The 24,649-nt window shown below is 44.1% G+C and overlaps 9 protein-coding genes across 9 annotated transcripts; 2 read left to right on the top strand and 7 right to left on the bottom strand.

The window, feature by feature from the left end:
* Positions 1 to 430: 430 nt before the first annotated feature.
* TRIVIDRAFT_131867 (uncharacterized protein) lies at positions 431 to 646 on the bottom strand (the record flags this gene model as incomplete). Its single annotated transcript, XM_014100391.1, has 1 exon — positions 431 to 646. A coding segment is annotated over one exon (216 nt), but the record flags the coding sequence as incomplete, so codon positions are not given.
* Positions 647 to 4,678: 4,032 nt separating this feature from the next.
* On the top strand, positions 4,679 to 5,866 carry TRIVIDRAFT_128312 (uncharacterized protein; the record flags this gene model as incomplete). Its single annotated transcript, XM_014100390.1, has 2 exons — positions 4,679 to 5,060; positions 5,112 to 5,866. Coding segments are annotated over 2 exons (1,137 nt in total), but the record flags the coding sequence as incomplete, so codon positions are not given.
* Positions 5,867 to 6,033: 167 nt separating this feature from the next.
* On the bottom strand, positions 6,034 to 6,606 carry TRIVIDRAFT_24884 (uncharacterized protein; the record flags this gene model as incomplete). The annotated part of the gene is made up of 1 exon (XM_014100389.1): positions 6,034 to 6,606. A coding segment is annotated over one exon (573 nt), but the record flags the coding sequence as incomplete, so codon positions are not given.
* Positions 6,607 to 6,943: 337 nt separating this feature from the next.
* On the bottom strand, positions 6,944 to 7,857 carry TRIVIDRAFT_70730 (uncharacterized protein; the record flags this gene model as incomplete). The annotated part of the gene is made up of 3 exons (XM_014100388.1): positions 6,944 to 7,274; positions 7,576 to 7,733; positions 7,774 to 7,857. 3 exons carry the CDS (start codon positions 7,855 to 7,857, stop codon positions 6,944 to 6,946), a joined length of 573 nt encoding a protein of 190 aa, XP_013955863.1.
* A 461-nt stretch (positions 7,858 to 8,318) lies between these two features.
* TRIVIDRAFT_201824 (uncharacterized protein) lies at positions 8,319 to 12,288 on the bottom strand (the record flags this gene model as incomplete). Its single annotated transcript, XM_014100387.1, has 5 exons — positions 8,319 to 8,432; positions 8,516 to 8,547; positions 8,790 to 9,140; positions 9,186 to 11,503; positions 11,564 to 12,288. 5 exons carry the CDS (start codon positions 12,286 to 12,288, stop codon positions 8,319 to 8,321), a joined length of 3,540 nt encoding a protein of 1,179 aa, XP_013955862.1.
* Positions 12,289 to 15,979: 3,691 nt separating this feature from the next.
* Positions 15,980 to 17,171, top strand: TRIVIDRAFT_152027 (glycoside hydrolase family 62 protein; the record flags this gene model as incomplete). The annotated part of the gene is made up of 2 exons (XM_014100386.1): positions 15,980 to 17,065; positions 17,121 to 17,171. The coding sequence occupies 2 exons, from the start codon at positions 15,980 to 15,982 to the stop codon at positions 17,169 to 17,171; spliced, it is 1,137 nt and encodes a 378-aa protein (XP_013955861.1).
* A 1,071-nt stretch (positions 17,172 to 18,242) lies between these two features.
* On the bottom strand, positions 18,243 to 19,221 carry TRIVIDRAFT_52963 (uncharacterized protein; the record flags this gene model as incomplete). The annotated part of the gene is made up of 5 exons (XM_014100385.1): positions 18,243 to 18,361; positions 18,410 to 18,536; positions 18,588 to 18,663; positions 18,747 to 18,872; positions 18,935 to 19,221. Coding segments are annotated over 5 exons (735 nt in total), but the record flags the coding sequence as incomplete, so codon positions are not given.
* A 1,072-nt stretch (positions 19,222 to 20,293) lies between these two features.
* Positions 20,294 to 20,716, bottom strand: TRIVIDRAFT_222848 (uncharacterized protein; the record flags this gene model as incomplete). The annotated part of the gene is made up of 1 exon (XM_014100384.1): positions 20,294 to 20,716. The coding sequence occupies one exon, from the start codon at positions 20,714 to 20,716 to the stop codon at positions 20,294 to 20,296; it is 423 nt and encodes a 140-aa protein (XP_013955859.1).
* Positions 20,717 to 22,705: 1,989 nt separating this feature from the next.
* Positions 22,706 to 23,205, bottom strand: TRIVIDRAFT_70725 (uncharacterized protein; the record flags this gene model as incomplete). The annotated part of the gene is made up of 2 exons (XM_014100383.1): positions 22,706 to 22,842; positions 22,914 to 23,205. 2 exons carry the CDS (start codon positions 23,203 to 23,205, stop codon positions 22,706 to 22,708), a joined length of 429 nt encoding a protein of 142 aa, XP_013955858.1.
* Between the last annotated feature and the right edge of the window lie 1,444 nt (positions 23,206 to 24,649).

Genomic DNA, 24,649 nt, shown 5'->3' with positions numbered 1-24,649 from the left:
ATTGAATTGTTTTAAATTTATACTTCGCCATATAAAAATCTCTCCATCATTTGAGCTAGCTTAGTTATTGTATCATACAGTTAACTTATTCTACCTCTGAGCAAAGCTCAATAAAAGGATAATCACTAAATGACCACAACTCTTCGTCAATGTCATCCATATTCTGTACTAGCCACCCCTTCTGGCTTTCCCATTCCTCTGCTAACTGAATCTGAGGTTTAGTCAACATAAGCCCCGTCTGAATGTCAAGAAACCTAACATTCTCGATAGGACAAATGCCATACGAGCCAGCGGTTGCCCCCCAGAAATGCATGTCATGCGATATGGCCAAGTACACTTCCCGCAGAGCGGTAAACTTCGTGAACTTAGACCTCGAAAATCTAGTAAATGATTCGGCCCAGTATTCAAATTCTCTCCCCGTTGGTACGGTGAACCTAAGCCGCTGAATATCGTCCGCATGCGGGTCAAGGGCGGACAGATGGTGGTGTTCGAGGCAGATCATGTCCTCGTTAAAGTTAACCCAAATATACCGAGTCTCGGAGTCGCCAGGTAAGGTAGTGAAGAAGGCTTTCTGATATGGGGCGAGTTGACGAGACTCCCGGCAGACATGCATGAGTTCCGCTTGTGGAATCATAGAGGCAAAATAACGGTCCGAGCCTGCAAAACGGTGGCCCTCAAAACGGTCTGGCTTGGGCGTTGTGCGGACGTGGATGAGACGTGGGTACGCTGCTAAGGCCTAGATTTGGCTGCGAATATCAAAGGGGAGGCGTGAGAAGGAATGAAACGTGGTGGCCATTGTCATTGACGGTTGACTAGTATTCCACATATGCAAGTAGTCCCATAAGTAAGCTGGCTATTAAGTATGTGTTCAACATCAAAACCAATAGATTGTGGATAATGGCAAAAATTACCGCGAACTCTAGTCTAATCAAAGGAAGCAATCGGTCCGGTGAGGTTGGCTGTGTGCTGCGCGATGTCCGGAGGAGGAAATTGTTTTCAGGGAGTCAGGACGATGATTACTATAAATGGAGTAAATGGAGTGCATGTTGGTTTGTGCGGAGTACGGAAGCGGCGTGAACCCGGGCCTGGACGAGTCGAACCCGCTTTTTTAACCCGACATCACATGCAACCAACCATTAAAAGGACCAATGGATATCTTCAAGTCGCCACAACAAAAATCAGGCATCCATGTACATGCATACATTCACTCTAAAAATGCCCTAAAGCTCATATTTTGGGTTGCTCCTAGTGGCACGTCAAGCTGGAAGGTGGCAGATCTCCCTAGCACGCCCCCTGAGGCCCTATCAGCTGCCAGTGCTAGCCGCTTCTAGGCACTGTTCCGCGAATCTTTGCAAATTGCCTGGGGCGTGGTGGCGCAGGCCAAGAAATTCTAAGATGCCCAACCAACAGCAGTAACTCCAAGTTCCAAATGAGCATATGGGCACATGTAATAACTTGGCTCCAATAGGTAGGAGGCTCTCGCAACTTGTTGGGCTACCTTTAACAGAATATTACCGATGGCGAGAAGATTGGGGTGCATAAGGTATATATATGTATGTACATGGTGGGCCCCGACAACTGAAGCGCTTTTCGGCCCCTGAGCTAGGGTAGTTAGATAAGAAATAGAATTGATAAAAAGTTTTCTGTTTAGCTTATTTCTCACGAATGTAACTGTGTGTTGGTTGAAAGCCTCGGCCACCTCGTTGCGTAACTCTTAATTGTTTCCTTACGAGCAGAGGAGAGCCCATCTTCGAGATCTTCGAGGAGTCGCCATTACACAGCCTGGTTGTTTACACCTGTGGTCCATTTTCTTTCAATCTTCTTCCTTAATGTTATTCTATCTTTTTTACAACTGTGTAGAGACGGCATCTTGCCGAGACCGTAGGATTTGGTTCTCACACCGAAGGTTATTGCAAAAGTAATTTTAAGCTTCTGTACTTGCTTTTCAAGCTCGCTTATATGTTTATTCTGTTTGTTACCAAATGTCTGCTGCGCTCGACGGTCTCAGGCGCGTTTTTTCTTAAGGGAAATAACAGAGGCTGTAAGGAAAGGTAGATCCGAGTCCCCAGCAGAGGACGAAGTGAGTAGCAACATGACATTTTCTTTGGTAGGGCTAAAGTCTTAGTGCCCCTAAATCATTGATGGCGCATGCTTTAAAAGTAAAATTAAGAAATTAAAGATAGTTAAGGGTCAAGGGCAGCCATAAGCAAAAATGCTCCTTAGCTATAAGCTGTAAGACAACGGGGTTGAGAGGTTAAACCTGAGATCCAGGCGAGTGTACATTAGACTACGTGCTAACAAAGCTTACACTGTAGCACAACAAGATAAAATTCACTACTATCATCACAATACTCTAAAGAAGGCTCGAGTCAAGGGCGCTGTTGCGTTTGCGCAGCTGCAAAAACAACGATTTGGCTACGACTTCAGCTATCCGGATATATTCCAAGACTACCAAGTCAGCAGGACCTATGGCTATAAGATACTTAAGTCATTTAATGGAAAACTTCACAACGCTTGTAAGAAAACTTGCGGCCGGAAGAAAATCCTTACTGACAAATACCCAGATAACTTAGAAGGTCTGCTTTAGTCAGAAGGCTTCGAGGCTTATTATTTGACTTATTCCCATTTTTTTCGGGAGCAAGCATCAGCAAGAAAGCCCACTAGCACAAAGGCTGGCGTGTCCTAGGAACGCAGCAATAGCAGAAGTGCATTACTTACCCTAGGGCCTTCCATTCTTATCTAATCACTAAGAAATGCAAGAAATTTGCTTGCAAGTCTCTTAAAATCAAGCTAGCTCAAGAAGACTAGTCCAATATTATTTAGTCCAATATATGGCATGCTTTTTATAGTAATGATTGCTAAGTCTATGTCTTCCAAAAGCTAGGCAAGAGATAATGTTTTTACAAGCAGCTGAGCCCAAGTCTTAAAAAGAAGTGTTTTAACATCCATCTTGGGATTTTTTTGTTTGTTTGTTTTGTTGTTGGCGGCTACTACGTAAGCTAGTTACAAAGTCCTAGAATAAAGTCTATCCCTTAGTCTTACTATAGCTCAACTGCCTTCTTAAGAATATAGTTACAATCATAAATTAAAGCTATCTTCCCTATGTTATTCATTAAGATCTGGTATTCGTGAAGATTGTTTTTGAAGTCATGGCTAAAATCACCCAGGAGTAGATCTCTAACCCGCCAGAATAACAAACACGCGGTGACACATTGAAACTCCTTTTCCTTTGTTTAGAAGACATGTCGTAAATGCAGGTCTGACTCTAGCGGGTCTGACGGACCTAGTGCTCAGATGAGAAGAAGACTGCGATTCCAGTGACACAGCGCCAGTGATAAAGTAATGTAAACAAAAGTTAGGTATCTGTTATCTTTATAATGCCCTAGGCAGCTTTTAGATCTCTTACTAATTAAAAATGTATAGCACATACCTACTATACTAATAGAAAGCCTAAAATATAACAATTGGGAAAGCTTATTTCTTAATATAAAGGAAGCTTGGGAAAATCTCAATTAGGAGATCATACATAGTTATATAGATATAATACTGGACCGGTTTGAAGCTGTATTAGAATTAGAAGGGAAGATAACTGGGTTTGGATAGAAAAGATACTTTTATTTTACTTTTTCATACGTGGATTTATTTTGCAGTCCCTCTTTTTGTGGTCTCCGCTTAGCAAGTTAGCCAAGGAAATTTGCACTTACTGAAACCTATTCCAAGATAGGCAGCTCTCACGTTGTCTCCACTTTATATATGCACTCTTCACGCCCTATATATATGTAAACTTACTCACGTAATTTTACTGATTCCATATCAAAGTGGAAATTCCTTATATATTTCCGTAAATCCCCGTTATTGTATAGTATATCTTTTGTTCTGCAAGGCAGAAAAAATACTAGTATTCTTTATAATTATAAAGCAACTAATAATTCAAGATTTCAATGTTCTTAATCCTGTCCAACTATACTTATGTTATAAACTACGATCAGTCAGTTTTAATTTATATATCTTCAATGGTATTGCAAATAGTATATATTTTAGTATTTGATCAATGCTTAAAAGCTAACTATCTTATACTACGCTGCTATATACCCTCGAGGTTATTTTATAACAGCAGTTTAATTTAGTAAAATTCTCTGCTGATTGTTTTACCCAGGCCTGTCATAAATAAATCCAGCCCTAGGTAGTAACTAAAGGCATAAGATATTACGGGATTCCAACTTCCATTCTATGCTTTATACTAACAGTTGTTTCTAATACAAAAATAGAAGTATATGCTATATTTAAATTAAGGACCTAAATTCTAAACATAAATGATAATATAACGCAAATATGACTAAAAGTATAGCTTGTTATTAGGCAAAAGACAACTGCCGATGCTGTTGCTCTGATACTCAAGATTATCCGCAAAGTGTTCACCGCCATAACATTGGTGGCATGGCTATGACATCAACATATTCATCAGGCAACGTATGTATAAATAGCCCTACGCCTCATCAAACATTTACTGGAATATTAACAAAAACAGCGCCATAGCAAGAGAATTCTTTATATATTATCCCATTAACCCTAAGAAAAACCTTTTCTTTAAACAATGCGTTTTTCCTCGCTTGTCACTTGTTGGCTGACGCTTTCTTTGGCGTCATGCCTTCCCGATTCTGAGTCAAATTTGGATGCAAACTCAGCACAACGCGCTGCTTATTTCCTTGATAACAACCCAAGTGGTGCCTCGATTGTGTCTTTGAAAATTTCAAGCAATGGAACTCTTTCTAATCCTGTGAGAACGCTTACTGGCGGAGATGGTTCATGGGCGAAATGGATTATTCCAAACCCTCCTCCACCTGATAACACTGGGTTTGCAGGACCAGATAGCCTATTTTCTGCGAACGCGGTTGTCGTATCTGGAAACTTTCTTTTTGTTGTTAATGCTGGAAGTAATACGCTTTCCATGTTCAAGATCGATCCCAACAACCCTCAGTACCTCGGCCTCGTTGGTAAACCTGCCGGTACATTGGGCGATTTCCCAATCTCAGTAACCTACTCAGAGAAACTTGACATCGGTATGTATATATAACATTGGATAGGCTAAAATAAAGATTAACACGTTGTAGCTTGCGTTCTCAATGGTGGAACAAGGGCTGGAGTCGCCTGCTTCTCAGTTGACGCATCTCGTGGCCTGATAGCCTTGGACAGCAGCCTTCGTTCTATCGCCCAAGCCTTTAATCAAACCACGCCACCAGGGGGCCCTATCCTCACCGCGTCAGATATTATGTTCAATCCTTCTTCAACAGGTCTTTTTGTCTCTACGAAAGGCGCCCCTCCTTCTTCTGTAGGAGCGAGTCCAACCCTTGGTTCAATCTATGCGTGGCCGGTAGTTGGAAAAACAGTTTCCACAATTGCGACTATTTCGCAACCGTCAGGTGTCATTTTGGATTTTAGCCTCACATTTTTGGGGGCAGATGACTCAATTCTGCTTACAGATGCTGCCGGAGTAGGCTATATTCTCTCGGTGTCTTCCAGCTTGCAGGTTACGGTGAAGGACGCAATTGTGCTTCCGTCGAACGAGGGGCTCGCTTGCTGGGGAGTATATGTGTCAGAGCTCAGTAGTGCATATATCATCACCGCAAGTATCACCAACATCACCGTTGTGGATCCCGGCACGGGTTCTGTAACTGGCACAATTACTTTGCCAGCAAGTGATGTTGGAGTTTTCGACAGCGCATCCGATCGAACGTTTTTATATAGCCTTACCAATGTTGCAAGCATTGCTGTGGTTGACTTGGGCGCCAATCCCCCCAAAATAATCCAAAATCTCGACCTGAGTGCTATAGGAGCTAGGAAAGGCTGGCAAGGCATAGCTATCTACTCTAGTATATAACCGAGAACAAATTTACTACGCGGAGCTACAGGTACTGAAGTTTTCTATTAGTGCCAATAGATTATTACTTTATATAATTATAATAAAGTAAGTTTTTATATTTTGAGTACATTGGAGATAAAGTACAGTACAGTATAGTATTCGAAGGGTGTTGCAGAAGAGTAAAAATAACCCTGCGTGCAGAAACCTACCCCAAATAACGTGTTGCAGCTCATTCCCCGAGATCTCCACAAACCACCTCGTTGGCCGTCGAGGCTGTGAATGTGCTCTCCACGGGGGAGGCTATATGGACGCACCCCACTATCTCCACGACGCACCCCTAATCGATGTGGTCGATTAACGTTGTGTCCACTTACCCAATAAAAGCCATTGCCCCCCACGTACATGAGATTGCCTCCTCCTTTTGCAGAAGCGTTATAGGCACTGAAAGATTCAAGACTTGGGTACTCGGGATGACAGCCCGTGAGCACAGTATTGAAACCTTGGAGAGTGCCAGCTCCACGAGCGTGCAGGTCATGATCAGTCAGAATCTCGTACGGAATACCCTCCTGCTCTAGAAACCCGATCATCATGAGATCAGCGGAGAATTCGCGTGGGCGAGAAAATGCCCATATTATATAGCCCGGGCGTACATTCAAAATTGGTCGTTTTGATGAAGAGAAACAAACCCCCGACCCATCGTTATGGCGGTCATAGCAGGACAGACCAAGATCAACTCGGCGACGCATTTTGTAAAACTCGGGACTTTTTAACACTTTTTAATATGGAAGCCCGGTCCAAGATCTGGCGGATTATATCATATAGACGTTCATAGGTATATGCGAGGTACGTAAATGTAGAGAAGACAAGACTGACCTTGTTGGAATTATCTGATATCCAGCGGGTTGGCCGAACAAAGAACGTGATTGAATCTGTGTCTTGACTGTTGCTTGTCTCCACCTCGACCGCATAAGCGCCAGAACGAGCATTGGGAGGGATTGTGATGATAAAGTCCGTCTCCCATTTTGCATCATCTAGGTCGTCGTCATGGAAATAAACCGCACCTTAGCCAAACTGGGCTCGCATCTAGTCACACTCAGATCCGTCCAAGTCATAACCTTTGACAGCACGAGTTGGCGCTTTAATTAAGACACCATGTTGCCCGCGTCCAGAGATGTCTAGGATGCGGTCACTCGACATTTCCAAGGAGAAGTCATATTTAGCGAAGGCCAAAGGTTGTTGGCCACAAGTCTTGAGCGTTAAACTATCGATGCGGCCGTTGAAGAAGTCCGTAACATGCGATCTCAGGCCATATTGAGTGTTGTCAGCAACACTCTGCTGGGTTGCGGCAATGTAAACCAGCGCCTCACCATCCAACTGCAATTCAAATGCCGACGCAGGGTGGACTGGTTCAACTCTAAAGGATTTAGGCGTCAAACTCAATTCGACTAAAGGGCCGTTAAATATGAATTTTATTTTCGACCACGTCTTTTTGCTGGAGTTTAATTCCAGTGCTGAGGATTTCGATTCTGCGATCAGTCCCCACGTTGATATCAATTGAGCTGTGACTGTTCAATGCGATGGAAAATCCAGTATGGGCATCTGGATCGAGGGTTGAGATCAATGTTTGTGCATGTGGGCATTCCAACAACCACGGCTGCACGAACGAAACCTGAAGACCAACTGTTGCGAGCTGTGGCGCCAAGTTGGGTACATACCCATAAGATCCCTGCTGAGCGGTCTGAAATCGGCCCTGCCGTTGGTCTCGGGGAATTTCCTTGACTTCCTCTTCAATCTTCTTTGGAGAGTGTTTGAGTTCAATACCTTGGATCAAAAGGACAGTTTGATACCTATACTCTGGCTCCGTGCATGATACCTGTAAATATTGATCGGTTTTATAATATGCTGTGACCTACGGAGTAGTCTTGCCTTCCTGTGGAGGGCGCCCTGTTCGCGCTATAGTATAACGGAACGTAATAATAACTTATTCCAAAGTACATATTTTCTTTATTTTACAAAAGGTTAAGATATAACAGCAACCTACAATTAGTATATAAATTGCTGCTTTAAAGTTTGTTACTCTAAAATATGTAACCTCTCGTTTTTTCTCTCTATTTCTGCGATTCCGACCTCCTCCAATTGACGTTTTGTCCTTTTATGCGGTCTCTTCTTCTTCATGTTTTTTCTTTACCTCGACCTCTTGTCAATATTTTCTCATTGAGTTCCTGGTGGCTATTTCTGCTTTCCTTAGCTCAGCGAGCTCAAGAAGAAGCGATTATAAAGAAAGCGGAAATAGCCGCCAGGAACTCTGTTATAAAGAAGAAATCGAACTAGAGAAAAAACATCAGCAAGAGACCAAATTGAAGACAACGTTAATTGGAGGAGGTCAGAATCGCAAAAATAGAGAGCAAGAGAGAGATTCGCAGCCTGTTAAGCCACGGGGGGTGCCTAATAAGCTGATCTAGGGTGCAAGGGACTCATTGACGACAATCAATGTTGTACGCCTTGATTCATTGACCACTTTAGCTTTCCGCGTCACTTCCAAATGGTCGTGAGAAACAACTGGGTTCTTTATCTTAATAAAGGTTATGCTTTCTGTGCCTCTACTCGCTAGTGACAAGATTGCCCGTCCACTGACATGACCATCCGCCAACATACACTGGTACTGCTGGTTTGTGCATTGGGAACAGCTAACCTAATATTACAGCAGTTAAATAAGCTAGGTTTCTAATACAGTGTTTTAGCATTAGTTAAGCCAATTCAAAGGTATATTCACTAGCTGTTAAGAAACTACAATAGCAGGGCTAACGTTAAGATATATTTTCGAACTTTTGCCTAGGAATCAAATTGGAATACTCTGCGTCCTGATTAATTTACACACAAATATTACCTAAGCCCAATGCCTCCTTACCGGCATAACCTTGTAACTAACCGATCGTTGTTATACTATACGACCATGTAATCGAATATGAACCTCCTTCGCCCCCGACATCGGTCCCATCCATGCGTGTAATATCTCCTGGTCTCGTCCCATCCAGGACGTCCTTGTTGAATCGGAACTCTTTCAGCCGATCATCTGCAGTGATGAAATCATAGTCGTAAATTGAAACAACGACGTCTTCGTCGTTGCCAGTGAAAGTCTGAAGATCAACACTAAGTTGTTCAACTTGATTCTCTACCATTTCCTTGTATGTCGCATTTGTAGGCCAGATCTGAATATCGTTGACTGCCAGATACACCTGGTCTACTGTCGATTCGGACGTGAACTTACAGACCAATGTGGCTATTGTCACAGTGTAGAAGACGGTTACTGGAGTCACTGACACACCAGTCGGCGACAGGTCACACCATGCAGCAAGTGGGGTAAAATAACTGTCCATGAGCTGTTGAGCCTGTGTTTGACTCTCGAAGATGTAGGTAAACTCGGACAGCTGCGCTGGCCACGAGGGATAAAAGTTCTGTGATCCGATACTGACAGCTCGAGAATCGACGCAAATCAGCTTGGCGTGATTGCCGATGCCTCTTTGCCCGTCGATATTAGGGTTCAGACCCCATCTGGAGGATGAAGGGAAAGACTGCACCGACAACCTCTGCAACACAACCCTCGCTGCACCAGGAGTCATTCCGCTCAACCCGTTGCCGATTTTCTCAATCACAACGGTAGGTTGGTCACCCGCGTAAGACCCAGCATCTATGCTCGACAAAAAAATCTTGACCTGGACGCCGCGCTTGAGCGCCCGGCCTATTGCAGACATGAAATCGTCGATCCAATAGTTGCGGACAAGCTCAAAGGTATGGTCCTTCAGACCTTGTCCCGAGATGTAGATTGTTGATGTAGCCGAGTCTAGGAGCGCAACCAGTGCTTTGTCTCCAGGGGCAGCGCCTGGTGCGTCATCGAGCATACGAGCAACTGACAAAACAGGGACCCCAGAGCCGGACATACGAGCCGGGTCGGAGGGAGAGACTGGTATGGTTGCACTATAGAGACGCGATGGCGGATTTGCAGCCGCCTGCGTCACATACCGCCTGTTGGGCAGCATTGCTGCTCCCGAGACGAAGCTTGGGCTAGCTTCGCTCCCAGGGTCGGTAGGGTTGAAGGGAATGCTGTACGGCTTCTGAATGCTCGCATTCCAGACTGTTTCCGCGAAGAGGTGAGCATCTTCTGCAGCTAGGCCTGACAGTTTCATTGTGGCATCGAACCGGGGGTTTTGACCCAGGTAAGCATGATACCACATGTTGTGACCACCTGTCATGGCGCTTGACCCGTCAACAGCAATAATTTTGGCATGATTCCAAGTAAAAGGGCTGTCCCAACACGAATATCCGACATAGATGGTCATTTGACAGTTCGCATTGGTGATATCTCTCGTCAGGTCTGAGAGAAGTACATCAGCTGCGCGGAAGGGACCGGGTGCCTCTGAAGGGTAGTCGAGATTCCCGACAAAGGTCAAGGGTGCGCCGAACATGATGCGCATCTTCAAATGCTCTGCTCCGGGCTTGTTGCTGAGATACGTGATGGCATTTCGGACGGCAGCCTTGAACTGGCCGGTCGGAGTATCGTTTTGCATAAGCATTGACATGATGTCCACGAACTTGGTGCCGGAGGTTATCATATTGTACATCTCTTCATAGATTCGCCGAGAATGCCCGGCGTGCAATTTTAAAGGGGAGTTTCCTGGACTTTGGACGCTTGAAGCAATATCGACTGCTGGATGTCGTGGGTCGATGGGCTCTCCTGAGACGAACGGCTTAAGAAAGAAACCGTTATGCTCTACAGTATCCGCGATGGGCATTTCGAAGTCACTATAACTCGCAAAAGGATGGTTAGGAGTTGTTATGACCCAGTCGGGCGTCAAAGAGTTGTTGTATGAAACATTCCACGTCCTGCCCTTCTTGGAATAGTATTCGTGGTTGAGGACATCAAGAATCGGTCGCACGTGGAACGTATCGTTTGGACCCCCAATGTCAAGACGTGATACGGAAGAAGGGGTTACTGGAGACCCGACAGACCAGCGAGGCTCCAATACTGACAGGTCATCAAGTTCTTTGAATACAACAACAGTGTCGCTGCCAATCGTGGTAGTGCTGATAACGTGGTTGGACATACAATTCCAGAAAGATATTGTGCCGTCATTGTGCCCGACAAGACAAAGCGGAGTAGCTTGTGAAATTTGGTCTGTGAGTATGGTGGTTTGCTCCCCTTGGACAAATTTGACATAGAGGTTGCCTTGCACAGTCATGATATAGCCCGAGAAGGCCATTGCACTGTTTTGGGGCTGGAGCGAAATGATGGATGGACCAGTAGCAGACGCCCGCGGCAAGCATTTCAGTGACATATTTCCCGACGCCTGCACAAAGCTGTTTAGCCCTGGAATTCCAAGGTTGATCGGTGTAGACTCAGGAAAGTACATCATCCGCATCATTCTCATGGCCCAGGTCGGTAGTTTAAAGATTCGGTGAATGGGTCCGAGACCTTCCCTAAACCCGATAGGAAGGTATACCACGACATCCAAGTCCTGTGATCCATCCTCGCTTTTGGGCTGTGTCAAGCAGTCCCCCCAATGATTCTTGTCTTGCAGCATAAAGGTCGAATCAGACAGGATCCGTGGCAAGAACGGTGGCGCATGGCCAGTATTGTCTGTAATCCTGATACAATCACGGTGGATCCCATCATGCAGAAAAGCGCTGTACTTCCACGAGACATACCTGTCAGACGAAGTCAGGTAATAGCCTTGCCTGAAATCGTTTGGGTCCAACGCCACAAACTGGAATAGAAGAGTGCCGTCTCCTTCCGGGGTGAGGAATGTCTGTTGGATGGGATCGGTTGGCGGATTGACATCAAATCGCAGCGAAGTTCCGTCTACAAGATTCAGCGGGAACTTGATGGCTTGAAAAAGGTTGTGCCAGTCACGGTGTAGAGCTCGTATTTTGGCAATGGTACGGCCAGTAGTTGGTATTTGCAAGGTGGATTGGTCAGGGACACCTGTATTACCAACCTGTGTTGTGGCGGTAGTGGTTGAGCATGATAGCAATGGATTCGGCACCGGGGTTCCAGGATGCCGAGGATTGATGTAACCTGGAGACCCCAAGGTGAAAGTGGACCCTGATAAGAATGTCGGATACCAGATTAAGGCATCTTTGATATCTGGCTTTCCCAGCACACAATCTTGCCCTCGGACGGTGTCAACATACTTGCTGACATACAGTGAGCCTGACCACAAATAGTAGCCCTTGCTCGCATCTGAAGAATCAATGGGAACCAATCGAAAGTAATCGGGCAAGGTAGAATTGCCGGCAAGGCACAAGCCGACAGTGTCTACGTTGTCGCTTCCATTTTGAAGAAATCTCAGCGGTTGATCGGGAAGGACGGTAAAGTTGAGCGTGAACTCATTCCAGAGGACGAAGTCGTGGAACTTTTGCGCTTGCGCCATGTGTAGGTAGGGATTAGACAGGATGACAAATGCCGCATTTGGTAGAAATTCTATAATTGAAGGTGTATTAATACTTAGGAAGCCAGAAATGGTTGATACTTCCAAGAACTAGGATGAAATTTATACCTTTTCTGCCTCGGCACAGCTGGTCTTTGATTATTGACTATGCAACACTAGGTATTGAAGTATTGTAGGGCTTACGTTGTTATATAAAGATACATAAGTCGTATGAGGAATTCCGCACTTTATGTAAATACAGGAGCGAACGTGAAGCCTTTATAGATAAAAGCGAAATTGGGTGATATCGGAAATAGATATAGAAATGTGTGGAAGAGTTCATGGCAACGGATAATCGGGTGCGGCTGAAAGCTAACTCCAACGTCTCAAGCCTTCAAAAGAAGCCACAACCATCAAGGTTTTCCTTTTTCCTTAAGCCAATTCCCCTTTGGCATCCAAGAACCAGCCAACTGTCAATTTAAATCGCACGGAGTAGCTAGTCGCATATTTGATAGTTGTGAAAGTTTTAGAACCTGCTTCACCCAAGCTCCATCAAGTGGTAGCTATAGACCTAACCAAGTCACAGACGGTCCATCTTTAGCCAACCGAGAGCCAAACACAGTCAATGTAAATCTTGTCAAACTGGGCACATTCCACAAAGCCTACCCTTAGGAAACGGCCTATTATATATAAAAAAGTACAACAAAATACATACCGGCACCAGAAATACTCTACGTAATCAACAACAGGCATTTGATTACACCTTTTAAACACATAAAGGTATCTCATAAAGATCAGAGTATTGCCGAGGAGGGGTGGAAGGGATGCAAGATAGTGGGAGCGCGTTCATTATGTTGAATGGAAAAGCCTTTGTAACTTTAAGGTTGATTTAGCCGTTTCCAAAGGATTAATTATATACCTTGTAATGGAGAAGATAAAGCGTCGGCCTGAATAATCTCACCACCCCCACGATAGAATAGGCGGAAAAGCGGAACTCGCCGGTTGATTTAAGTATTCAGCTTTTGGCTGCACAAGTAGGCAAGTATGTGGGTTTGAGGTATAATTTGCAAGGCCCTAGTTACTTGCCGCCGATAATATACAATCCGTCGCCTATAAAATAAGTAACTGAGGAGGATATTGTCCAGGTGGTAATACCCACCTTTGTTTCAGCTTGTGTCCTTGTAAAGATCTAGACAAATTTATAACAAGTCGCAGCTCATCGAATCCCAACTTAGACTTTCAGTGGCATTACTGCTCTTATACCTATTCCAGATGCGGTGCAGCGGCGTAAGTCAGAGCAAATAATATGCAACCCATTTGGAATTAAACTTCCGTGCCACATTACTCCCAAATATCATCGGCTATGTATTCGACGTAATTTGTGGGTATGTTACATTATGTCCAAGATATTCTATCTTCAGCACAGGCCATCTCCGCAGGATAAGATCACATGAGGATATTCTATTTCATGAAACATTCCATTCCTCCAACGCAGACTTTACAAACGGAATCTGAAAACTGATCATTGACTAGCGGAGGCTTGTTGAGGCTCCAAGGGTTAGTACCTCCTTATTTGAACCATCCTTTGAGAAAACGCGAATACGAAGATTCCATGTTCGTTGGTTTTATTTGCTACTGGCACTGTTATGCAAGGCGTCGATTTTCGATCCCCTCTAATAGGTGCAACCCTACATCCAGGACAGCATTTCACCGCCCAGCTCGTCCGATATAATGAACCGGTATTATTGACCCCTTATAGCCCATTGCCAAGCAATTCATCACTAATTATTACTGTCTATTCTGTTTTAGTTAACTTTTACCAAGGTTGGTTGGAATTGCTCCCGGCATAGCTGAATGCCATCATGGCGACTGTCCTCCGCCCTGTAATGCAACGTCCAATGTTCTCTACGCTGGCCCCCACAATCCACAGACCCATGAGCCTGGACAACAGTAACGAAATACCTCTGTGCAGGGTTCCACAGCACATTTCACACGGTCTAGCCACAATCGCTGCGGCTCGATTTTACCTTGGGGTATGTACACTTGGCAGAAAGTCTCTTTATATGACAATTAGCTAACCTTGGCGTTGAAATAACGGCTAAAAATAGCCTAACTATAGGTTTCAGTAATACGCCAGTCACAGTGGCTGGCGGATTAGAGGATCAATTTGTAAATATCAATGAGCTATAGCCGGTCTCTGCCTTTGCTGGTTTCCCCATCATCATACTTGCTTTCGAGTTCAAAAGTTTGACTTGATGAACTTCTTTGGGAACTTTCACGCACGATACTTTCGCTCTGGAGTCTTGCTGAGCAAAGTAGACGGCTTCTCGAGTGATTGTGTGTACCCCGTACCTTTGGTATTATTGTAAAAGTCTATCAACGGAGACATACTTATCAGACAGATAAGCACACAGAACTGGGGATATTTTTCGGTCTCTTCCCAGCTATTCTTATGGTCATATAGCAGGTACGCATAATCCAATTGTGCCAGCATATAGTTAGGATACTCCTGTAGCTCCTTATCCCCCTCAAAAATGTAAAGTAAGGCTTCGATCTCTTTGCTTACATTATGCAAAATCGTAGCCTCATTATAATCAATGAGGTAGGGAAGCAAGCCCCTTTGACGAACTGTGTACCTAGAGTTTAGTAAAGGTACGTATTTACAAGGGACAGACCGTGGTTTTGGTTTATGTTGGCGAGGGTTAGGATGAGGTATTCAGTTAATGTAAATAGTTACGCAACTAGTAGAGAGTATTAAGTAGATTCAATCTGAATATTGTATTTACAACTAGTTATTCAACTATCCGAAGGAGCGTAGAGAAGTAAAATTATATATCCAGCTTGATAGTTTTGTTCGGCTTGTGTCTACTTATACTAGGTCGCTTCTGGTCGACGGTCGATTTGTGTTGCCTTTATTATAATAGGTTGCTCGGTCTGTTCTTAATCCAGGGCATGTGCTTTCCGTTGCGACCATAAGAGGTTAACTTATAATAGTATGCCTATTGTAAAACTTAATATAACCAAACCTAGGGTATAAACCTCAGAGCCTCTAGTAGTCTGTAAGCATCAGTAATTCTAAATGGAGCAGTTTTCAAATAACTAATAACTTGATATCCGATTTACCCAACCTAGTAATTTCATAACTTCCAATATTGTAGACCTTTATAATAGTTACTCTAAAAATATCATAAGAATTCCCAGTCTTCGGCTATAATCAGATTGAACTCCCAGTATCCGGCAATAATACCTAAATTTACAATGTCACGGTTGTGAATTCTGCCGGCTGACTTTGGAGTGGTCTTAGAAGACGGAGCTTGTAATTGGGGCGCCTCAAGGTGGATAATATATCCCTTTAGCCGAGAAGCGTAGAGCCATATCTCCCGTACTTGTATCCACACCGCTTGCTACTCAGAACAAGATATGCCGTATGCATGATATTAGATAGCTGGAGTTCATTTCAGAATTATACTGGTAGCTTTCCAAACACACGATAGTAGGATCTAACTGATCCACTGTGACGTATAACAAATCAAACCCCAAACCTGTATTGCCTCGCCTGCCCGTAGTATTCGCCATCAAGGAGATCCTCGCATAAGGGTATAAAATCCTAGTAGTCTTCCACGTAGATATCTGGGAAGCAAGTACCTCATCAGTTAGTCTTTTCTTACTTTCTTTGCGAGGAAAACATATCACCATGAGAGCTTTAGTCTCTGAAGTCAATAACTGGCTGTCGCTTGCTATCTTGATACTCAGCTTGGCAACCGCAGCTAGGGCTTCGTGTGCTCTTCCAACATCATTCAAATGGACATCTACAGGTCCACTGGCAGACCCAAAGTCGGGCTGGGTTTCGATCAAAGACTTCAGCAGCGTTCCATTTAACGGCAAACATCTCGTATATGCGTCCACAGTCAACTCAGCAGGAAGCTACGGCTCAATGAATTTTGGTCTCTTCTCAGATTGGTCTAGCATGGATTCCGCAAGCCAGAACGCTATGAATAATGGAGCTGTTGCGCCTAACCTCTTCTACTTCCGCCCAAAGAACATTTGGGTGATGGCACAGGAATGGGGTCAATACCCATTCAACTACATGACATCTAGCGACCCTACTAACCCGAATGGATGGTCTTCACCCCAGGCTTTGTTTACTGGAAGCTTATCTAGTCCTGGTGCCCCTATTGACCCAGCTCTTATCAGCGATGGCACAGATATATATCTTTTCTTTGCAGGAGACAATGGCCATATTTATCGGTCTAGTATGCCTAATTCGCAATTTCCAGCAAGCTTTGGTTCAAATTACACAACGATTATGACCGCCGCAACCAACGACCTCTTTGAAGCAGTACAAGTTTATAAAGTCGATGGCCAGAACCAATATCTTATGATTGTTGAGTGTATAGGATCAGCGGGGCGCTATTTCCGTTCCTTCACTGCTAGTAGCCTAAGTGGTTCATGGATATCACAAGCTGCGTCTGAGAGCAACCCCTTTGCTGGGAAAGCCAATAGTGGTGCTTCCTGGACTAATGATATTAGCTCTGGCGACCTCATCCGCAGCACAAATGATGAGACTATGACGATTGACCCATGCAACCTGCAATTACTTTACCAGGGCATGGCTATTGGGTCCAGTGGGGATTACAATTCTTTACCATGGCGACCTGGTGTCCTAACACTTACAAACCCTGGAAACAGCTCTGACGGATCTAGCGGCGGAGGCTCAGGCACAGCAGCGCACTGGGCTCAATGTGGAGGCCAAGGGTGGACTGGGCCTACGACTTGCGAGGTAGGTAGCCACATATTTTACACTACTTATGCAAACACTACTAACAAAATAACAGAGTCCTTATAAGTGTACTGTTAGCAGCGAATGGTACTCTCAATGTCTATAAGAAAGTATAAGTAAATACAGAAGATTGAGTCTAAGTCAATTAGCTATACTATCGCTCAATCAAAAATGCTTCCCAACAACGAGTAGTTCGCACATCTGCATCCAACCCGGCGTGGCAGTAATTCACCCTGCCCTATGTCCTTATTCCACCATACTCTCAAGACTCCGAAGCCTCGGATGGTATCAAGATTGTCAGGCTCCCGCGGCCAGATTTCAGCAACAGCCGCTCAAGAACGCAGTTCTCAAACGCGTTGTGATTAACCCTGAAGCGAATGCTGAGAGTGAGTGCAGCGATCTCGTTCGTGCTGAAGCTTTGTTCCTTTTCCACTATATGAGCGCGCTTGAGGTTTTCCTGCCATCACATAAATGGGGCCGGTCGTTCCCTCAACAGAGTAAGAAGACATCTCGGTATGGCAGCTTGACCTCCTGATGGCCCTCGCTGCAGTCAGCTCGCCGAAATATGCAGTGCGAAATTGGACACTATATGCTAGCAGTCGCGGATCAGTCACAGCGTAGGAAGCCAGGACACAGCCGCCGCCACGTGGGATATACTTTTGTAGTATTGCTTGCTCAACTTAATTCACAATTAACAGACAGGTTCAGCTATTTGGGTTTCTGCAAACGTTAGGCTCGAGCCAATCCGCAACAACACCTGACTGTAACATGTCAACATATGCGAGACAAGCCCTGCGGTAATGGTTAATTAGTTGAATACTGGCGCTATATTTTTAAGATCCCTCAAAATACTAAGCCCCTGTAATAAAGGGAGGAGCAAGGAGCATGTCAGGATGGCTTGCTGCTATGGCACCTTGTGGAACAACACCAAATCTTATGGAAAAGAACCATGGTTAAGGGTTTATCTAAAGTATACTAAACGAATAAGTAATCTTGAAATATCAAGCAGCTAGTTCTTGTAGGATGATATTGTATTTTCCGCATCGTCCACAGTGCCAACCTTGTTTTTTTGAGAAACAAAGTGACACAGTTCAGAATGGAAGTAGGTAGCCATATGGTGCTGGATTGAATTATGCAAGCTGTTTATGCACGCCAATGGCATGCTTTCTTAAACAGCCTATACATTGCACATGCGATAATGGTTTGCACCAGGGTTGCTTGTGGCCGAGCCCCAATTCATCGGCTTCATTCTCCTGCCTTTGGCGCTTTGATCCGGATGAGCGTCAATCCAATGGCCTTATTCGGAGTTAGTCTTTGGTTTTCTCTTCCAATCCACGAGTTAACGAAGTCGGGGAAATTCCTTACGGGGAAAGTACCACCAATCATGGCCACGATAGTTGTTGCCAGTGGCACCACCAAGCTGGCTCCCCGGGTCGTTGTAGCCCGTGTTACGCGTGTGGAAGAATCCGTGCTGCACACCATTAGTTGCTGAATTGAAATACCCTAAAAGGGGGATTCTCACCTTCGCCCATGCTGCATAGACCTTAGGGTGATCTTCATTTCTGTAACCTTGGTGGCCCTGCCCGACATCAGGGTCACTGCGCAGTGTTAACTCAGAGCGATCAACAAGCAAGCCTACCATCGACAAAAGGCCAGGGAGGGCTGGGCCAGGTATTCTTACTTTGATGTATTCTGAATGTCGCCCCAGTTCAGCCATTGACCGCCGCTATGTTGGCTCATCCACAAGCGTAGTGGGGCCCACGAATTGCCTGACTTCCGTATGTCCACTATAACCCACTCCCAGTCACTAAGTAGTCACATGTTAGTTGATATAGCGGCAGAAATAATATTATCTGCTTGGAATCTTACTGCCCATGTCCGTAGTCCACAGTTGCATCCTTGAAGCCGTCTTTCCTATAGTAAAGAGCGTACTGGATCCGAATCTGGGTGTCGGTGCACTTATAATAAGTGTAGTAGGTGGGGAAGTAGCCAGATATGGCATTGTTGATGCCAACACCAGGATTTCGGCATTTGCAGCCTACATCTGGATACTGACAACGATCCACAGGAGTGTTCTGAGCCCCGTCTCCATCATCGAGGACGGCCCACTCCGGAATGCACGGTACTTTGCTCTGCGATTGGGAGAAATAAAAGATCCTAAGTAGATTTTGCAAAGTGGTGTTAGTTTTCCCAAGATTGGCTTAGGATGGAGCTTCTGATATTACATACGGCGCCCATTTGCTCGCAAGCCTTGAATCTCTGTTGTCATGCCATGCCATGACAGTGGAATGATCGAGAGAGCTCACACCTAGCGCAACCGAAGTAATTTGCAAGAGGAGACACACAATAAGATGAATGTGTGCCATTGTATGGTTTGCGGTTCTATAGAGAACCTCCAAGCTCTTCTGATGAAAAGATCTTAAGTGGTGACAAGCCTGCGCTTCATTGAGATCCAGAAAGGAGGTCATTTGCTTCCCTTTATAGATGGCTACCACCCTAGGAAAATGTGAGCACGTTAGGCTTAGATTTAAGCTTACTACGCAACTATACTTTTAATGCCTAGACTTTGCCTTAGCCCACACCGATTCACTTATAGCCCGGACGCCTACTCGGGGTAGGCTAAGTCATGGCGGGTATCTGCAGCCAGCCCGGGGTTTTCCGGTCAATACCGACCACGATAAGGACTTTACTCGAATACGAAGGATACCAGATGCATAGCAGTTAGGGAACATCCTCATTTAAGCTTATGCTGACGGGCTCAGGTTACTCCATAAATCAAGGCTGAGTACGGGTTACTCAAGTCTTGGCCCTTGGCGACATGTCGCGGTTATCCGTTGACTTGTATTCTGCAGTATGTTTTGCTTGCTTAAGATACCTCCTCGGAGATGAATTGCTTTTCGATTACCCGTTGGTTCCACTCTTAGTATCCAACTGTTTAGACTTTATCTTAAAGTTGGGCCCAGAAGCCCAGGGATATACCGAAAATCAGGTACTTTATTTTATAAATGTAACGAACTATTTACCAAGGGTCAGGAAAGCAACATGACTTTGAGATAAGTATCTGCACCCTGAAGCATAAGTATTGTATCCCATAAATGGTAGTAATTTGGCGGCACACTGCGGTGATCTACAATCAAACTCCAGTAATATTCAGCTTTGCATCTTAAAGAATACGCGTTGGTGCGATTGAAAGTCCCATATGATAATGTTACTGATGCTCATCTCAATTTATATAGTGTATACCAGCTTGTAACCACTGATTGTGCCACTTTTGACGGCTGCGAGCCCATATAGAATGCCCTCAAAGCCGCTGAGAATCTGCAATGGATGCGTCTTGATCTTCTTAGCTGCTAGCAGGGGCTCAATGGCAGTAATCCATTTCTTATGAAACTCAAAGTCGGCGGTATTATCGTCCAATCTCACCCCAAGCTTCTCTACAGGATCACCGAGGGCCGTGTAAGCTGCGGTGTAGCTGACCTCAGCATCTTCTCTAGGAATTCTAGCATCATAGATATTGTTCACATCCTTGGGTGAAAAGAATTTCCCATACTTGCCTCCCGGAGCCAAGATCTTTGCGCAAAAATTCGCAGATGCTTCGAGGGAGATTGTGTCCCAAATACTATGCATTTTGTTGTTGTATTGGGTGGCCATAGTTTATTTTCGGTCCTTGGTGGAGATGAGTGTTTGTGTCTGTGGTACTCTTAGCTTCAGCGGGATATTCTGGCTGGACTAAGGATTTTGTATTTGCAGGTGTTTGTTAAGCAAAGTAATGCTTTCTATGGCTGTCTTACATATACATAGGAAATAAACGCCATAGCCCAGCGTTATTATAAATAGACTAATAATATTTACTACAGCGAGGTAAACCTTGAAAGTTGTTCCGAAGCGATTATAGACTAACGGAACGATTTATCATTCGTTAATACAAGGAATTGACTTGCGAGAATACCCAAAAGGAGTTATTACTAATATTTGATTAGGGATCTGATTACAAAAATTCTCGCTTTTCATTAAAAAAGAAACTTACTATTAACTCTTCCAATGTACCAAGACAAACATTGATTAGAAAAGAAAGGGTAATTGCTACTTCTTTTGCTTTGCTTTATTGCAAGGCAATAGATCCGTATAGTAAGGTGGTTTCTGAATTGAGGCAGCAGCCAGTCGTAGCTCGTTGCGGTGATCTGGTAAGATATCGGAACATGTTCCGAGATCAGTAACGTCGCAGAGATTAGTAACATTACTAAGTAAAATCACCGAGAGATTAAAAACTACTTGGGTTATACTATAGAGAATCGAATATAGCTAAGTGTCTACCTAGATAACAATTATGAATTCAGATTTCTGAGATATATTGGAAGATTCCACAGACTCTTCGAAACCATATATTGAGAGATTAAATTCAATATCAAGATAAGAGGTTCAGCAATGTTCCAACATCTGGTAAATAAAAAGCTATGCCTCAGCCTTTGGAAGCCTCATATATCTATATATTTCACTATATTTAAGATGATAATAGGCTCTTTGCTCTTAATATTGAGGTTTTATTAGGTATTTAACTAAGCTAGATCGTATAGCTAACTAGGAGAACTCGAGGTTCTCTGAGGTTGCGTAAAGCTATCCTAACTATAACCACAGTAGGGAAACCTTGGTTTATGTGACTTAAAGTTACTCTGTAAAACAGCCGATAATCCGGATTAAAACCCTCTGTCCTTTGCTCTTAATATAACATTGAAAAGTTATGCTATTATTGCGAATTTGGAACACTGTGCGTTTTGGGTGGGTTGTGTGAGGACTTTTGACTACTTATTGATAGTGCGACAACCCCTCCATATTGTCGTCGTACGAATACTAAGCTGCACAATAGCTGGCAAATATAGGGCCGGGTTCGTTACGACAAACTAAAACAACTTTCACAGTGTTGCAGTTTTTCAAATGCCTGGTTTCCTCTGTTCTAAAATAACATTAATTTGCTCCCAGACTTTCTTTTGTGCTTTCTCACTGATCCTAGTATAATCCATGTCTTAACGTCTCGGTTCTTTCCACCACTCTGGAACTCTCACCATGTTAATAAAAAGTGAGAGGTATATAGCGTGATACCTATTCTTGAAATTGTAATTACTAAAAGGGACTAAATTATGAAAAGGATATTTAGTATAAGAGAGTCGTTATAACTTAATATTTCATTGTAATGGACTGGTTTTCTACGGGTGCTACAGACTAGCTGTTGTTGAGAGACAGACCTTAAGGTTCTAGGTATATGTTCGCGGAAGGTAATGTCGGTATTGGGTAATATAAGCATTGCGCAGTTAGTAGCTGTAGAATTAAGAGATCTCTAAGACTCAATTTAATTATATTGCTGGTGCTGTATTAATATCTAGTTATTTAATTTATTTGAATGAGTAACTCAAAAACGGGCTTATGGGGCAGGTAGGCCTCGGATTAACTTTGATAATCTAACCGATCGGAAACAAATCGTATGTAGCCAACCCAACTTATAACAACCAAGTTCTCCTAAGTCAGCAAGACTTAACAACGACCTCGTCTAACCCAACTGAATATATAAGTCTACTTCTCTACGCTCATTCAGATAGCTTAGATCGCCAGTTGTTAAGATAGTAATCGGATTGAAAATGTTCTATATTAAAATAGTCCCATCGCCTCAGCTTCCTTCCAAACCTCTTCAATGAGGGCAGTGTCAAGGTAGTCTCTGACAGAAATCACTTTACCCTCATCGTTCCACTTCATTACCAAAGCGTAACAGTTGAAGTACTCTTTGCCTAGTAAGGGTTAGTTACATCTTACAGGCCTCACCTACCTCCAAATGAGGTTCAAGAGACAAAGATCTAACCGGATTTTCGAATGCTACGAGCTTCTAGCTCCATTGTTGTCCACTCGTAATTCTCGCCTCCAAAGTAAACATTCACCATCTTCAATTCCAGTGGGCCTTGAAGTGCTTTGATCAACTTTTCAATTGTGTTGGCCCGAAGTTCGGCAAGGTTGGTGTAACGTCCAGTGCCTGGGCCACTGCCCATAATAGTCCAATCGACATCCTCTGCTACGCGGGTCCAAAAAGGTCCACCGTTTGCAAGTGGTTGATTAGCAAAGATAGCTTCGAGTTCCTCTTTCGTGAGATAAGGCATGGTAACGGCTGAGGGATGGAAGAAAGAGGATTCTGCTCTAGTGATCGAGATTGTCTGATTTTCATGAATGAATGATTGGACGTGGCCGCAAAGCCTTTATATAGTGGTAAAGATCGTGCACAAAGCCTTCTCAAAATTTAGAGGCCGAACAAACCCCCGCATCTCAGACAAAGATTTGGGAGCTACGGGCCTGCCGACCCCAGACCTCAGAACCCACAGAGTGCTGGATCTTGTCCTCAAAAATGGAGTTTCTAATATGCGTATAGGACAAGAGTGCGCTATTAGATGAGATACTAAGCCTATTCTAGACGAATAAGCGAACTTTGAGAACCAGCCCACTTCTGGGTAAAGGCGGTGTATACGTTCGGTCCCTTGCACAACTGCAACACGACGCAAGCCTGCACCTGCATTCATTTAGCTTCATAGCCACCTGCCAATTGAATTACAATATCGTTTTGAGTGAGAGATTTATTGCTCGACGAGCTGAGACTATGAATAACACGCTCGTTCCCAAATCGCCATCGCTATTCGTTCGTCCGCGTATATGATCGGCCATGCGATCTTCTGAAGGGCAGCTCTAGCATCAGCCCACTGTCTAATATGACAAGCCTGACTCCACTGTTGGATGCCTCTGTCGAAAAACTCTATCATAGATGAGTCGAGGGTATAGAATTCCGAACGTATTGAAGCGGTTCGTCGGAATCTGATCTCCATACTAATTGCACCGAGAAATATTTGCCAAAACAGTAGACATCCATCCGCTGCCATGCAGTCTTTATCCTTGGTGAAGTGACTGATCAGAGCATCCCTCAAAATATGAAAAACATAATCATCAAAAGTCCTCTCCGAGCAACTTTGAAGCCCAAGGAGGTAGTGTAGATATAAGCTGGTGGCGCTGTACAAGCCACACCAGGTTGACTTCAGTACTTTTAATGCCTTTGTTGTCATTTTTCTCCCCCCCTTCGGTCTGTCGTCGTAAGATGAGACGGATGCAATATGCGAAGCAACGTATTCAACGTGCAGCTTTGATGCAACACCATTTGCACATGCCGCGGCAAACTCATTTTCTTGTTCAGAGAAGCCTCGCTTCGATCGAACCATGTCGAGGCTGTCTGTCAGATCTCGCAGGTCACGAACCGTATCCGTGCCATCGATCCAATGCGACATTGTTTCTGTCTGTGATGATCGTGAAAGGAATGGCATTAAAAATAAGACATCAAGCTTGAGTTGGGGATCGCAATTCCTCTCCACACAGTCTAACCGACTTGACAAAGCCAGAAGTTTCTCGGAAGGTATAGCGTAATAAGTTTGTGAAATGTCGCTAAAGCGCATGCTGTTAAGTAGTCTACACATGTTTCGGGTAAAGAGAGAATGTAATCTATAGAAGCATAAGTACGAGCATAGTGGTGATGTGTCGATTTGTGCATTCAGGGCAGATAAAGAT

Source organism: Trichoderma virens (assembly GCF_000170995.1).
Source record: "Trichoderma virens Gv29-8 chromosome Unknown TRIVIscaffold_67, whole genome shotgun sequence".
NCBI classification, from domain to species: domain Eukaryota; kingdom Fungi; phylum Ascomycota; class Sordariomycetes; order Hypocreales; family Hypocreaceae; genus Trichoderma; species Trichoderma virens.
The sequence above is the reverse complement of the archived record's forward strand: the minus strand, read 5'-3'. Positions and strand labels throughout refer to the sequence as shown.